This window comes from Giraffa tippelskirchi, chromosome 8 (genome assembly GCF_054371585.1).
Source record: "Giraffa tippelskirchi isolate mGirTip1 chromosome 8, T2T-mGirTip1v1.2.pri, whole genome shotgun sequence".
NCBI lineage: Eukaryota > Metazoa > Chordata > Mammalia > Artiodactyla > Giraffidae > Giraffa > Giraffa tippelskirchi.
In genome coordinates this window covers 24,935,110-24,950,917 of record NC_137282.1, presented here as the reverse complement: position 1 = coordinate 24,950,917, position 15,808 = coordinate 24,935,110, and the positions used below count along the sequence as shown (strand labels likewise).

Sequence of the window (15,808 nt, the reverse complement as noted above, 5' to 3'; positions counted from 1 at the left end):
CTTGCAAAGGAATAAGAGATGCAGGTATCTAAAAGAATATTAGACTCAATAGCAGCAACACTGGCATTATTTGGAAGCCTGGCCTGAAGGCTGGGCTTTATAATAAATAGTATATTTCTCTAACTCTTGACTGTTGCTCTTCTCTGAACAGCCTAATTATATAGAACAGTGACTTGCTGTATAGAATTCAACATAATTTTCAAAAAAGATAGTTTACAGATAAGTCCAAACTTTATTTAAAACTACATTTTAAATTTTACGTTGCTAAATATCACAATGGGGGAAAAAATCAGGACCAAAAAAATGAAAGAAAGAAAAAGAAAAAAAACCCACAGTGTATCAAGGCTTGAATCTGTCCAGAATTCAGTTTTTGATGTTTTAAACTGCCATGGGCAGAAATTAGCACACCTACCAAAAATGCAGTGTCAAACTGATTTACATTTTATACAGGTTAAAACAGATGTTTATTTAGTGCCATTTTCATATACGTATTGATTATGTCAAGAAAGAGTTAGATGAGTTTCTGGAGACATCTCATGTACTTTGGGCTCCCACTGTTTCTGAAAAACAGAATCATCGTTAATGCCTTGTAAATTACTTACTGAGTTAATATGACCCTATAGAATTTAGTTTAATATTGCTCTCTTCCATTTAAAAATGAAAGTTTTAATATAAAGTTATTAGAAAAGAAACTTGCTTTGCTACAATAATTCCCTGATGACACCACCAACAGTTTAAAAGGCATAGGTAAGGGTTTCCCTCTTAAGATGGCAGACTGAGCAGATACTTGCTCTCAAAAAAGAATAAAACAAAAAACCCATTAGGGGAAAAAAAAAGTATAAAAATGAATAAATCCAGACCAACAAAAGAAGAGTGGTTGTGAGAGAATCAGAGGACAGGAGATAAAAATAAATTCCCAGAACGCTGAGAGCAGATGGAGGCGCAGGGCAAAGTGGAGGAAGCTGCAGCCCAGACACGTGAGGACAGGCAGCAGGGGAGAGGGTACCAACTGAAGCCGTAACGGCAGGAATGGGCTGAAAACTGGGAGATTAACTGAAGGTTTGATATTTGGTTTCTCTTCTCGTCACCCTATTTCTTAAAAAAACAAAAAATCTTGAGTTTAATCAATTGGTGAACAAACAGAAAATCCTTGACCTTGATGCAAGAAATGTTCTCCTCTGAGTGGCACTTGGGTTGTGCTATTAGACCCAAAAAGAAGGAAATCTTCCCAGATTTCCTGGGACTATCACTTGGCTCTGCAATGAATCATAAAATCATCTTCAGGAAAGTGTAAAAGATTTCATTCTTATAGTTACAAAAACAGAATATAAGTGTGTTTAATAAGGTGAATAAAGTATGAAATGAGTAAAACCGAACAGAGAAGGAGAAGGGGAGGAGCAAGCAGTTGGGTAATGACCAAAACTGAGAGAACTAGAAAATGCATACATTTATAAGAACAAAGGTAACAGAAAAACCAAACATAACATAAACACTGAAAGAAGAGGTAGGTTTAAATAACTTTTCATTTGGGAGATAAGAAACATTATCTAATTTTTAAAATTCAGGAAAATTGTAAGAATAGTATATAGAGATATAAAGGGCCTCCTCCAAAAGAACTGAAAACCAATGATTAAAAGAAATGGGCTCTTGTCAATCATCACTAACTCCTCTGTACCTTTCTTTCTTAAGTCATGTGCATCTATTACACTGTTAAAACTAAAAACAGAAAAAATTATCCGATAGTACTATTTTATAAATTTGGCAGTGGAACTAAAAGTTTTATAGAATTATGCTTCCTTTCTAATGTTTGGCTTCTATCTTCCAGGTACTAGTAGCACATTTTAAAAACTAAAACAAAATGATGGTATCAAGATTCAGTAACTTTTCAGTGTGATATGATTAAAACTGCTAACTCTTACCAGGTTCTTTTAGTGTCTGAGAATTCCCAGCTAATTCTTCAGTCTGCATTTCACATATTTCACCAGATAAGTGGTTTTTCTGTTCTTCTTCTGCCATTTTCTTCCTTAGATCTGCCTGTAGAATGAAAATTAAAAATACAAAATCATTTTTCATCTTAACAATATCTGCTATATAATGACAACTGTAATTAAAGAGAGCGAAATACCTCTGAATATATTGTCAGTTTAAGTGGTAAATCTTCAACTTTCACAAAGTCTTCTTCATCAGATTTTTGACTTATGTTACCAGATTCTGCTTCCTATAAGATTAACAAATTATATTTAATGAAGGCAATCCACTCTATCTCTGGATCTAAACCAAAGTCATCTATGCCAAGAGAAAGAGTGGATTCTCACATGTGTATAGATGTCAGTAATTCTGTCGTATTTGCTTTTCTTCTATATTTAGCTCAATGAGTAGAACAGAAATCTAGAGTTCAACATGAAGGGTTGCACACTTGTAACTGTGGGTACACAGTGAAGCTCCTGTGCACCCATTTTACAAAACAAAGAGCCAGTTCATGCAGGTTAAAGGAAGAAACAGTAGTAGTTATACTGAGGGCTAAAATAATTAGAACCACCCTCATTTCTTGATATGTTAACAGAATGCATCAGAGCTGTATTCAGAAGAATGTAAGTAAACATAGACTTTCGATATCAACTGGAAGCTCAAACAGAAAGATGAGGTATGAATTTAGTAATTCACAAAAGTTATTAAGAATCACCTCACACTGTTTTTCTGAAACCTGAAGCGTTTTCTCCCAGTTCTTTGATTTTTAATAGTATCATCATTCTACCAGTTACCCAAGTGGAAACATTAAGTTTTTCTTTTTCCTGAAGCATTTCTCACCTATTCCTCTCTCATTCAGCTCAATTTGTATTTATATGATAATGGAGACTCTCAACTCTGATTCCTTGACAACACTTCTTATACAGTCATTGGATTCATCTTCAAAATCCTTGACTTTGACCATTTCACTTTCTTGTGCAAAGATCTTTAATAGTGTTCCCTGCCTAAAATCCAACTTCAGGACCTATGATCTAACTTCAAGTAAATTTTGAGCAAATGCCTTCTGTAGCAATTCTATGCACTCATCAAATAATAACAATAAGAAACCTAATAAGTAACTTTTACAGTTTTCAATGGAAAATTTTACTGTTAGTGAAGAAAATAAAACAATTAAGATAGTTACTCTTTCTACTAATGTTTCTGAAATATTTTAAGCCCCCTTTTGCTGAGAGGCTTTGAAATTATATTATAAACATATCTTTGGGAAGAAAACTGACATTGATTAAAAAATATGTGAAACATGTTCTCTAGACCTAAAGGTACATTATTACAAATCCCTTCATTTTTACCCACAAGAGAAAGTATATAAAACATGCACAACCCAAGGAGCCAAAAAACCACCTAATGGGTATAAAATTAAATTGAAACAAATGTCCAGAGAAAAACTAAACTTACCTACTTACATTATAAATGCAAATTTGCTAGCTTACTCTTTCATCATTCACTATAAATAGACAGGGACTCTACTGCTGTCAAATGAACTCTCTCAAGGTTACCACATACAGTTCATCCTTTGGTTCTCAAAACTATGAAAAGTAGAATTGTAGGTTTTGAAATGGTCATCCTGGTTCACTATCACTCTTCTGCTTGAGTTTAAAACAAGTCTGAATGAGAAATAAAAATGCTCCAACAGTTTCTAAACCCAAACACAAAGTGGAGTTGTGTTTATATACTAGAAATGTTAACCTGCAAATGAAGAAAGGGGCATAGAAATGAAATGCACGTGATACCTACATAGTCATTCACTAACACTGGAGATTCAGTATCAGGACTTCCAGCCAAAGAGCTTTCAGGAGTCTCCTGAGCAGACTTCACTTCTTTGACTCTAGGCACCAAGGTTTCAATTTCAGTTAAAGGTAAAGGCAAAGGGTTAGGCTGACCGGACGAGTCAACAGTAGTGAGAGTGTCCTTCTGGACAGTGCTGTTTAAAGGTTGCTCATTTTCCACGATATTGAGGTAACAGGGCTTCACAGGAGTGCTATCCTGGTCACCTGTCATCAAAAGAAAGTCTTAACGTTAGTGTAATGCAACTGTCATTAAGTTTTACTATTGTGCCAAATAAAGACTAAAATGTATAAATGTATAATCAGACTATGTTCCTTACAAAATTTCTCTCTGTTTAAATATTTGTCAACTTTTCTTTAACAGCTGTTTGTACAAACAAAGCCCTAGCATTTTCTACAAAGGATTTAGGGAGAGAAAAAAGACATGTATCAGATCCAAAAGACTTTCGAACTTCCATTAGCTAAGAATTTAGATTTCTTTGTTTTTAAGCACATAAAGGACACTGCAGATAATTTTAACATGGAAATTTTAAACTTTTCTTACCTTTACTAGTAGTAGGTTCTTGTTCTGATGGGACATTTTTGCTTTCTGATGATTTTTCAAAATCATGCTGTGGAACCTAGAAGGAAAAAATAATGTCTTAATAGTGGGACCTAAATATACAGTCACTATACAGGAGATGGATGGTATTTCCAACCTGAGACCTTCATACAAGGAAATTTTAAAATAATCTTCTAAAGTGTTTCAAGAAGGCTGTGGTTGCAATTTCAAGATGGCTAAGTTTAAAAAGTTTACTTTTATTAACTTCAGAATAACACAAAGAACTGGAGTATTATAGATTTTACTATTATTTTTTTCAGACCTGACTCTATATTAAATGAAACTAAAAGATACTTGCTTATATGTAGATGTTAACTGAAGGAAAGAAGGATGAACAAGCTAACTGCTTTCTGTAGGGGGAGAGAAAACTGAAGACTCACCTCATAATTAGATGCCCCAGATTCTATGAAGGAAGGAATACAGTGGTGGGGTGGGAGTCGGTGACAAGGGGGTGGTGCTGATGGTTGTTTGAAGCTGCTTAAGAAACACGTGGACACTTAAAGATTCCCTCCCCAGGCTCAACAGAAAATGGGAGATTATATTTTGGAGGAAATGAGCTAGTGAGTCTCAGACCTGGGGGCCACTGTGGAAGGGGCAGGCTGTGGAAAGCATGAATGACAGGATACAGTGTCAAAATGAACAGAAGATCTAGTGCAAGTCTGCATATTGGTGGGACCCTCAGCCCTAACCCTACATCCAAGTTCAGAACACCAATAGCCAAGGAAAGGAACCTCCTACCAGGCAGAAGGAGATGGGCAGTCCCTACTTTGGAGAAATTAAACTATTCCAATAGGAATTGACATTTAGGATTTTCTATCAAAGAGTTATCTACTTGGCTGCCCCACAGTAAAGCCCAAAAGAATTCCAACTGGCTTTTTGGTGTCTTATTCTTTAATGTAAGCACCAAAGGTAGGGTGGATATTTGGAGAAAGCCTCTATGTGTAGGTAAGAGAAAGCACTGCTCCCATGAAGTAAGAGGGTACTATCAAAAAGTAACAATCAGAAAAAGAGTACTTAGAAATTAAAATTATGACAGCTGAACTAAAAATAATATCATATAGTTAAGGTCAAATAAATCTCCCAGAAAGTAATAAAACAGAAAGATCAATGGGTCAATAAAATGAAAAGGAAAAAACAGGGCTCATTAACATCTGATAACATTTATTTCAGAAGAAAAGAAAATGGTGAGGAAGAAATAAAGGAAATTAAAGAAAATTTACCAAACCTGAAAAACATGCTACAGATTAAAAAGACAACTGAATACACCTAGTGTAGTGAATAAAAAAGACCTGCAACAATGTATATTATCACTGTAAAATTTCAGAACTCCAGGTGAAAAAAACTTCCAGAGTTATAAAGAAAAAAGGACATATACAAAAAATCAGAACTAAGAAAGGCCTTCAAAGACATGAGCAGAAATGATTTTCAACACAGAAACACTGTGTTTTCTTAGACAATATAAAATGACAACTAGAGAAGGGAATGGCTACCCACTCTAGTATTCCTGCCTGGAGAATTCCATGGACAGAGGAGGCTGGTGGGCTATATAGTCCATGGGGTCTCAAACAGTCAGACACTGAGCAGGGGGAAAAAAAGAGTCAAGATAGTTTTGCACTCTTTCTTAGAGAGTGACTGGAAGATGTGTTCCACCAAAATTAGGTGATAAACCAAGGAAGAGAAAGGCAAGATTTGATTCCAGAAACTGAGACCTAAAAGTACGAAAGAGGGGACTCCCTGGCTGGTAGCTATCTATAGGTCTAAAGAGCCAAACCCAGAATGAAGCAGGAAGGAAGAAAGCTCCGGAAAGGACAAAACTGACTGACTGGTTCATGAAGAAAATTCTACTGAGAGATTTATTAAGCTACTGGTGGGCAGAGCAAGCACTTGGGTATATGATCAAAGAAAATAAAAAATTGAGACAACTATTAAATTGAGGTGAAAAAAATGTACAAGACTAAGCAATAAACACTATTTGCTAAGCTCAACAGCCAGTAATATTTGCATGGTTCATTTAAATCTAAATATTTGATTAAATACAGATTTAATCAAAAGACATGATTAAATGAGGAACCATATGTGACCTGAGAGTCTTCACCTGCTATAACAGAATTCAAAAGGTAATGTCTAACACATAAATGAATAAATAAATAAACACACATATTATTCAGATAGAGGGTAAACAGCAGAAGAAACCATACAAAGTTTTGCCTCTGGGGCAGCATGAGGTGAGGATAGGAAGGGGAATGATTTTATTTTGTTACATACTACTTCCATGTATAACTAGAAAAAACGTAAGTTAAAAATAAAAATCTAAAGTCATCACATAGTTTTCAGGACTTGTTATTAAAATATTTTAAATGCTTTAAATGTAAAAACATTGCTAAAAAAAAATAATTAGTTTTAGATTTCAATAAGGATATTAAAGAAGTCTGTATTCATGAAAATGAGAATGGAGAAGCTGTCGATTTTAACATGTTTAAAAAGAACGTGCTTCTAGGTGTCATAGGAAGACTGGTGGAGTGTGTGAGTCTGCACTGGAGTACCTGATCATCGTGTTCATTTTCTTCTGTAGTTTCAGTGTTAGCCTGAAGTGACGTCTGGACATCTATAGGTCCCTCTTCAAATTCTTCTATTTCTTCATCTTCATTCTCATCTTCTCCACTTCCATAATTAGTCAAAGCCTGAGTTTCAGCTTTGGACAAATCTAAGTTGATTAACACATGATTTTTAGTAAAACTTTCAGCACTTACTTCATAACAGCTACCATTTACTGCATGCTTGCACTGTTTAAGTGCTTCACATACAGTATCGGAAATCTTCAAAACCGTAAGTACTAGAAAACTGCTGTTGAAAGGACAGGTAATTTAGTCAGGGTCACACTGAAATTCAGAGTTGTTTGACACCTAATTCTATATTCATTCCACTCCAACAAACTGTTTCAATAAGTGATCTGTAAAGAACTAATGCATAAACCTAGTCTACAGCCTTCAGACTTACTAATAGACACTGGACATTCTTCACTCTCTTCATCTTCCTCTTGATCAGAAACATCAGATCTCACATTTTTGGGGCCGTCACCATCATAAACCTCAGATGTTTGAGTCTGCTTAACTGTTTCCGTCTCATCCTTGTCCTAGCCACAAATAAATTTGAGTAATTAATTCCTTAAAGTACATTTTTTAAAGGTATATAGTAAATCTATCATAAAAATTAGTTAAGTCATTATCTAATTAAAAAATATAAAGAATGATTTTAAATGTAGTTGTTTTTTTAAAAAAAATAAAACTCTGTCAGAAGAAAGGACATTTTATGATCTACTTTGCTCTCTACCATTAAGGTAAAAGCTACTAAAATTATTTAATCTTTTGTTTCAAAAGCCACTAAATTAGCACATACTTTGTCTTCATCATCAATTTCTCCAGCAGGTGAACTGTGATCTCCTTCAAGAATCCTTTTGGCCTATAAGCAAATCGGTTAGGCAGAATTCAGGGGTGATCATTCATTATCACACTCAAGTACTCAGTAAACTTTAACAAATTCTGCATTTTTAAACCATCATCCAAGAGATTACTGTTTTCTTAGAAATATAAATTCAACTCTTATTAAATAAATCTTTAAAATGAAGAAAAACAAAAAGCAACACGGTCTACCTGACATCTCCTTGGATAGCTACGACACATCACAAACTTACTAAATCCAAAACAAAAATCTTGATTCCTTTCCTTCTAAAACCCCCATCTCCCTTCAGTCTTCCCAATCTCAGTAAACTGCCCTTCATTCACCCAAATGCACAAGTCAGAATCAGCCTATACTTTATGTTTATTACCCACAACTGATCTACTAGACTGCATTTGACTCAATCATCCTAATGTATCTGCTGATACACACTCAGAGCTGAGACACTTCTTACTCACCCACTTCTTACACACTCAGAGCTGAAACATTTCTTACGTGGACAACTGCAACAACCTTCCAAGCAGTCTCTCTACTTCTCTCTCTACTCACCTACAATTCTTACTCAATAACAAAGCCTGACAAATCTTAAACTGAGCTAATGACACTCCTCTCTCTCAAACTTTCCTATGAGTTTCCATCATGCTTAGAATAAAATAAAATATAAGGTCCCTACAACAGTTTCTAAGATTTCACAAATTTGTCCTATTTACCTCTGTAACTTCATCTCCTACAGGCTCACCTCATTTAAAGTGTTCCTGCCTCTCTGGTTTCTCTCTGTTCCTCCAAACACTCAATCCTGCTTTAAAGTCTTTACACAATGGTTCTCTCTGCCTGGAACTGTTACACTTAACAGTTCTCTCCTCTCATCTTCATTATAAACTCTTGTCTTTCCATAGCTTAGCTCACATTTCATCCCCTGAAGGAGCCTCTTGATTCTGCCATCTAAAGCAGTCCTTTCTATCATTTTTATCATATCATCCTGTTCTATTTTCTTTAAGCTCTAAGTAATGGCTGAAATAATCTGAAACTTAAGTCTAGAAGAAAAACATTACGAAAAGCTTGAAAAAGACGGCCTGATTTTATCTACTTTAGATTTTGGCAAGAAGGGTTATCTCTTTCTGTTTTGGGTCTTGACCTGTTTCTCCTCTCATGATTAGAGAGTCAAGAAAAGGGTGCTGGTGTCTAGGGGAAAAGCCTCCTGGTATGCCTCAGTTGAGGGGAAAAAACATCCAGTTTCATATGTGATCAAGACTAATTCAACAGGGCATAAGGAGTTACAGGGATGTGCAACCAAGGTCCTAACTAATAACAAGCATGTGTGTTGGCTGGGGTGCTAACACTCCCGGGGCATCTACCGTGATTGACAACAGCCACGGCAGGCAGCTGGCCAACGGCCAGATCCCAGTCCTCCTCTCTTTTCTGGATAAGCGGCCATAACGTGAAGTAGATACTTGACAATCCCCTGCCACCTGTTCCTGTCTGCATCCCTGATCTTGAGCCACTGCTGTTACTCCTGAGATTCAGTAAGTGGCTGGTGTATGTACTGACTTATAATCTGATTAACTCTTATTACAAAAAAAAAAAAAAACTACTTTGGTGAAGTCAAGTATGATTTTATTTACTCATAAAGATCAAAATGGACATTTATACACTAATTACAACTATTTCTATGTCAAAATGAATGTCATTTACCTCTTTTGCATAAGACTGTATCACTCCAGCAGCTTCTATTTTCCTTTTGCATCTCTGTTTAACAGTTACACTATTATTATCCAAATCCTGCATGAGCTTAAAGAAAGCCAGTTCATTAAATAACACTTCAGATATCTCTACAAGAAGATCTTCTCCACAATCCTTTAGTTTTCTGCCAGCAAATTTTGCCAGTGAATCCTATTCAAAGATAAACCAAATCACTTTAAGATTATAGCAAACTTTAACTGTGGGTAGAGAAATATAGATGATTAAAAAATTTGAATTATAATACTCATGAAGGGAAAAACAATTTTATTACTTTTTAGTACTGAAAAACTTAAAACTAATGTCTAAGATAGGCTAAAAAACGATAGGTTACTATTACTAAGACTATTACTAAGTAGGACTCTTGCTAGTCCTGCCCCCAGTTACAAACCACTACCATTACATAATTTAGTTACTGTTACAGCCCAAGAAGTCTCTACTATCAATAGTTTCCAGCTTCTACAATTTTCCAGATTGGTAAAAAAAAAAATTATTTTAGAGAATACCAAGGAATAATTTCTAAACATTTCAAACTTGAAATGTTGTTCTTAGGTAGGGGAAAAATCAAAATTTTATTAAGAGTTGGGACAAGCCTTAGAGATGGTAAAGTTAAATGAAGACACAGGGCCTAATACAATATTTTTTAATTAAGTAAGGAATAACCTAAAAAGTATTACAGCATCATCCCAAATGGATGCTAGAATGAACATCTACTTGAATAAATTATGTAATGCCAGAAGATGGGGTGGGGGAAATGCTAACCACATGGTACATACTGTTAAGTCATACAAGTATAAACTCTTACCTGTAATATACTTCCAAGTTGCTTATGAAAGAACTTTACAAACTCTTTGCTCTCGTTGTTTTGCTGAGTAAGGACCAAAACCATGCGTCTTACTGAGGTCAGAAGTTGAGAAGAACATACTTCATCCATGTGCTCCTGAGAAAAATTCTAGTTGGTTAAGATATAACTTACCTATTGTAAAAAGTGTTAATCCACATGATATATGAGATTGTATTTTTCTTGCATAAGCTCCTCAGCTTTTAGATGCACATTTGGAGACTTTGTTCATAAGAACAGCCAACTCCCCGTTACACACATTAAAAGGTTTGCAAATTTTGATTCACCGTAGCAGATAACAGCCAATAAGAAACTGGCTGATTCAACATTTTCCACTACTTCCTTTCTGTACTTTAAGGAACTATTCCTGCCATAGTTTCCATATCGCCTGTATGCCTATTTGCAGTTCAGTTCAACTACTCGCACAACCGTACTTCACCTTCCACCAAATTTCTTGTGTTATCTAACTTTCCTCAGCCTTGGCACTGCTGACATCCTGTGGGTTGGAAGATGTTGAGCAGCCCTCTGAAGTCTACCCCAAAATATTAAGATTTGAAGTGAAATGAGGCATAATAAAATAGTTGAAATCAGATCATTTGTCCTACTAATTTTGTTGGCCTCAGAAATTGTCTGAAGTGATAAATTTAGCAAGGGAATCCTCATGAAAGAATAGAATCAGATACAAAATTGCAAATTCAACAAAATTTTCTGAGATGGTTTCATTCCCTACACATGAAAGTAAGTTATTTATATTTTTTAACATTTAGGAAATAATTATACATATCAAATAAATATCACTACCAATATACCTAATTTAACAAAAAAGACACATTTAAAAGTATTTATTGCATTACATGAACATAAAAATGTAAAAGAAAAAAGGCAATACTTTGTTTATGGCTAAGATGGAAGTAAGCAATAACCTAAATAGAATAAAACAGTATATATTCTTATAATTCATAGGAATATAAATATTTGAGGGGGTGAAAACATATTTTAATAAAGGCACAAAAATAATTGGTGAAATTGATGTATTTGTTTAATCTCAAATTCCCTTCATCTAGTCTCTGAAGTCCTTCTTGAGTGTAAGTACTAAGAAATTGAGAAAGATCTTGTTCTACCGGTGGGGTACAGGGCAGAAAATCGTGATACTTTGTCATAAGTGCTCTAATAAAGACAGGTACCAAGTTTCCCAAGAGCAGGGAAAAGAAGGAGAAATTCTGCCAGCAAATACACACAAAACTATTTCAGCTGAATCCTGAAGGATAAGACCAACAGAGGAAAGATAAAGGGCATTCTGGGCAAAGGAAGTAACAAGGGCAATGTGCCTTTTTGAACAATGTCAAGCAGGATACAAGGCATGTGGAAGGCACAGTTGAGAGGCTGGGATCAGGCTGCAGAGGTTTTATGAGCAATGCTGAATCTGATCTGGATCCTGTAGGCCAACAGTTTTCAAACTATATATATACTTGACTAGTTTAAAAACCACAGTCAAGGTTTGGTAGATCAATTCACTTACTAACATTCAATAAGTATTTACTGAGTACCTACTACGTGCATGTATTATTCCTGGCACTGGTAAGACAGTGACCAAAACAGATTAATATCTCTGATGTAAATCTTCATGACTTCATGGAGTTTACATGTAACAAGGGAAACAGACAAAATCAATAAGCAAATATTAAATAGGTTATAAGGTGACAAGCACTATGAAGATAAAGAAAAGCAGGTAAGGAAAGGAGAGATCTGTTCACCAAAAAAATAACATTTGACTAAAGCCTTCAGGGTTCAAAGGAAAAAGCCATGCAGGCATGTGAAGAAATGGCATTTTAGACAGAAGTATCAGCAAGTGTCAAAGCCTTCGAAGCACTAGTAATGCTAGCAGGAGAGTTGAAAGATTAGAAAAGGAAGCAGAGACAGAACCATCTGGAGCTGCTGCGGGTGCTCAGGAAGAGGCTAAGGTTTTCAGTTTCTACATGCAATAATTTGGGCATAGACAGATGGATCCTCTTTCCCCTCTTGGCTATCGAGTCTCTTCGGAGAAAACAGTTCCTAGAATTGCTTTTTCTGTCTCCTCTCAAAATATTCCAAAGAAAGCAATTACTTCCACTGTGGGAAGAAATATAAGTGTACGGAAACAAAAATTTTTGCTGTCAACGTCTAACACATTGGCAAGTACAAGCAGGTTGTAAGAAATGAACCTAATGACAACATATTTTGTAGTTTCCCAACTCTGAATGAAAAGATTGTCTTTTCATCTCTATTTTTTAAAATTTCCATTTTAAATGAGAATGTAAGAGTCCCCTCTCAGAAAACAGTCCTGGCTTTGCATGCTTCCTTCTCTCCCCTCTTCCTTGTTATTAAACAAAAAATGGTACCGCTTTACTTGTCTCATAGTCTCACTGTTGCTAGGAATATAAATTGTTAACCTTTCTGAGGGATAATGTAGCATAATGTTTCAAAAGCCTTAAAAATATTCATACCCTTAAAGCTACAAATTCTATGTCTAAGAATTATTTCAAAGGAAATAAAAATGTGATGCATATTTAAATTTAGCTAAATCATTTAAGAATTTTTCATAATAGTGAAAAACAAACCAGAAGAGAATAAACACAAACATTTAACAACAGGAACTAATAAAATAATTAACAGGAAATTCTGTTCTATGAATACTCAACCCTCACAGTAGCAATCATATAACTTACTACTGGCAGTCCTACTTAGTCAACTCTGGCTCTTCTGCTTTTGCACAACCTCTATATGTTTGATCACCCAATCCTGGGCCCTAGTTCTAGGCTCCCTTCTCTTATCTAGTGCTGTGCTTTAGGTGACCCCATCTACTATTAGTAGGATCTACTGATTTTCAAAATATATCTCAATTGTCTACTGTGCCCCATCTTTAGTACCACACCCTTGTCTAAGTCATGATCATTTCTCACCTGCCTCACTCTTCTTCTGACCCCTACACTCAATTCTCCAGAAACATCAGATTTTGTTTCTCTTACTTAAAATTTCCTAGGAGTTCCCGTTCGAACTTCCAACAAAATCCAAGCTTTGACCCATGCCTATGACAGTCTGCATAATTTGCCCTTCCTCCTATTCCAACATCATCTCACACAAATTTCCTACAGCCATACAGTTGTTCCTCCAGTTTCTTCAACATGCCAAGCAAGCTTCTACTTCAAGGCCTTTCTCCGTCTGGAATGATCTTGGCTTAAGCTAGCTCTTTATTCACACCTCTGCGTAAATGTTCCCTCTTCAAGAAGACTTCCCTGACCACCCAGTCAAAAACACACCATCACATCACCATATTTTAATTCTCTGCATGGATTACCTGACATATATGTTCTATATTTACTTATTTTTTAAAATCCAAATTCTCATCCTAGCATGTAAACTTCATGAGAGCAAAGGCCTTGACTTGTTCATTATGTCCCAACAGCTGGCATAAAGTAGGTATTCCACAAAAATTTTTGAATGAATAATGAATCAATGTGTATAACCATTAAAAAATATGCAATAGAAAAATAGTGATCTAGAAAGATGTGTATGGTATCATTAATATTTGAAAAAAGCGGAATGCACATATATGTGGGCAAAATATTACAGAAAGGTTGACAAATATTGACAGGCGCTATCTCTGGGTAACATAATTATGAGTGATTTTAGTTTTTTCTTTTATCTATTTTCTTAATTTACTATGATGGAGTCTTTGGCATGAATTTTAAAATATAAAACAGAACATTTATTTATTTTTAAAAATTATTACTTACCTTCAAAAAAGGAATGACTTCTTTCATAATTGCTTTAATTTGCCGGTCCAGTTGCTGAGTATCAATTCTAGGACATGGGACGGTAGAAACTTCACTCACAGGTTGCTGTGAACTATGATTTTCAATAACAGGAGTTTCTATTTTAAAAAAGAAAATGCTACATTAGCAAATAAAGTCTATGGTGTGAAATGTATACATTTATGAAAAATTCTAGAGAATACTAAATTCTGATGATTTTATGCTAAAATAACACAAAGAAACATCCATGCAGTTCTAGTACCACTGATAATTAAAAGTGGTCAAAAAATTCCCATTATACATCAGGTGGGGTTCACAGTTCTTTATATATGCATTTTTAGTCAATTCAAGAACACACCTTCTAAATTATTATCAGTCGTGGTTGTGGCAGCAGCACCATCGTCATCCTCAATGATCCTGCAGGTACACCTGACATCTGTACTACTTTCAGCCTCCATCTTCATATGCGTATAGTCTCTCATTCTGGCTAATGCTTGATCTAAGTGAATCACGGTGTCACCTGCATACAGAACAGAAATATTTCTAGAAGATATGAAAGCAAACTTTTTTCATGTATCCTATAAAATTTACTAATAAAAATATAATGTCTGAATATAGGGAAGAAAAACTAACTTAAAAGTTTCAGATACAGTACTATTTGGGTACTTGGCATGTATTATCACAAGTACTTAATCCTTAAAATAACTCTATATGGTAGATGATAGTACCCTCATTTTCACAGAACTTAAGCAACTGCCCAAGGTTTCATAGCCAGTTAAATATAAAATCAAGAATCGGAACCCAGATCTCTTAAGACTCTCAAGTCCATATGTTATTTCACATAAAAAGTACAACAAAAAATAATTTCAAAATATCATCCAAATTCTGATGTAAATAATCCAACCTAATACAAGCAATTAAGGTAAAGACAAGACCTAAGAATGAGAGTTCCCAATTCTCTTTTGCTCACTTCAGACAAAGCTAATATTGAAGAACTGTAAATAATCTATCAGCTAATGAAACAGGTACAATTCAGAATCGCTTGAGAACTCAGAACGTAGGTACAATTGAGGGAGAAGGTTGGCTACAGAGTGCCTTTTCTCTATAATGACATGAGCTCAGTACAGACTTGATAGCTATTAATATTTAATAGATGGAGCTCCTAGAGAGAGCTAGGGTTTAGAGTCCTCGTATTAATACTTAGTAAGGCAAAAGGAAAACTTACTGCTTACTAAAAGATAGGTACCTAACAATACAGCAAGGCTTGACCCTTTTCTTTTGTTGTGGAAAAGGCTTTTAAAATCATCTAAATCTTGTTTTCATCATATAAACAAAAACTAGAATTACAGGACATTATTCTATCAACTAAGTGTCCTGGAAGTCTGAATGAGTGAATACTTGGAGACATTTTGATATGCTACAGCCTGGAAAATGAATCAGGTACTTAGACATCATTCTTTCCAAATTTAGGACTTGGGGCTTTTTTCTCTCTGATCTATGAGACCCTCTAAGCTTTTGTTTTACTACTGATGGAAAAAATACAATATGCCATGCCTTAGAGTTGCCTGGG

General features: G+C 35.1%; 1 protein-coding gene across 50 annotated transcripts in view; it reads right to left on the bottom strand.

The window, feature by feature from the left end:
• Nucleotides 1-212: 212 nt before the first annotated feature.
• PCM1 (pericentriolar material 1) overlaps nucleotides 213-15,808 on the bottom strand; it is an 83,166-nt gene continuing 67,570 nt past the window's right edge. For 24 of the 50 annotated variants that reach the window (XM_081521578.1, XM_081521579.1, XM_081521583.1 and 21 more), the window contains 12 exons: nucleotides 14,597-14,758; nucleotides 14,221-14,357; nucleotides 10,412-10,546; nucleotides 9,562-9,759; nucleotides 7,810-7,872; nucleotides 7,411-7,546; nucleotides 6,957-7,117; nucleotides 4,357-4,432; nucleotides 3,763-4,019; nucleotides 2,126-2,218; nucleotides 1,920-2,034; nucleotides 213-560 (listed from right to left, as the gene is read on the bottom strand). In XM_081521578.1, coding sequence (XP_081377704.1) covers nucleotides 535-560; nucleotides 1,920-2,034; nucleotides 2,126-2,218; nucleotides 3,763-4,019; nucleotides 4,357-4,432; nucleotides 6,957-7,117; nucleotides 7,411-7,546; nucleotides 7,810-7,872; nucleotides 9,562-9,759; nucleotides 10,412-10,546; nucleotides 14,221-14,357; nucleotides 14,597-14,758 — 1,559 coding nt within the window. In that variant the 3' untranslated portion in view covers nucleotides 213-534. Of the gene's footprint in view, nucleotides 561-1,919; nucleotides 2,035-2,125; nucleotides 2,219-3,762; nucleotides 4,038-4,356; nucleotides 4,433-6,956; nucleotides 7,118-7,410; nucleotides 7,547-7,809; nucleotides 7,873-9,561; nucleotides 9,760-10,411; nucleotides 10,547-14,220; nucleotides 14,358-14,596; nucleotides 14,759-15,808 lie in introns of all 50 variants that reach the window. The other 26 variants (XM_081521577.1, XM_081521580.1, XM_081521582.1 and 23 more) reach the window with 3 other exon arrangements.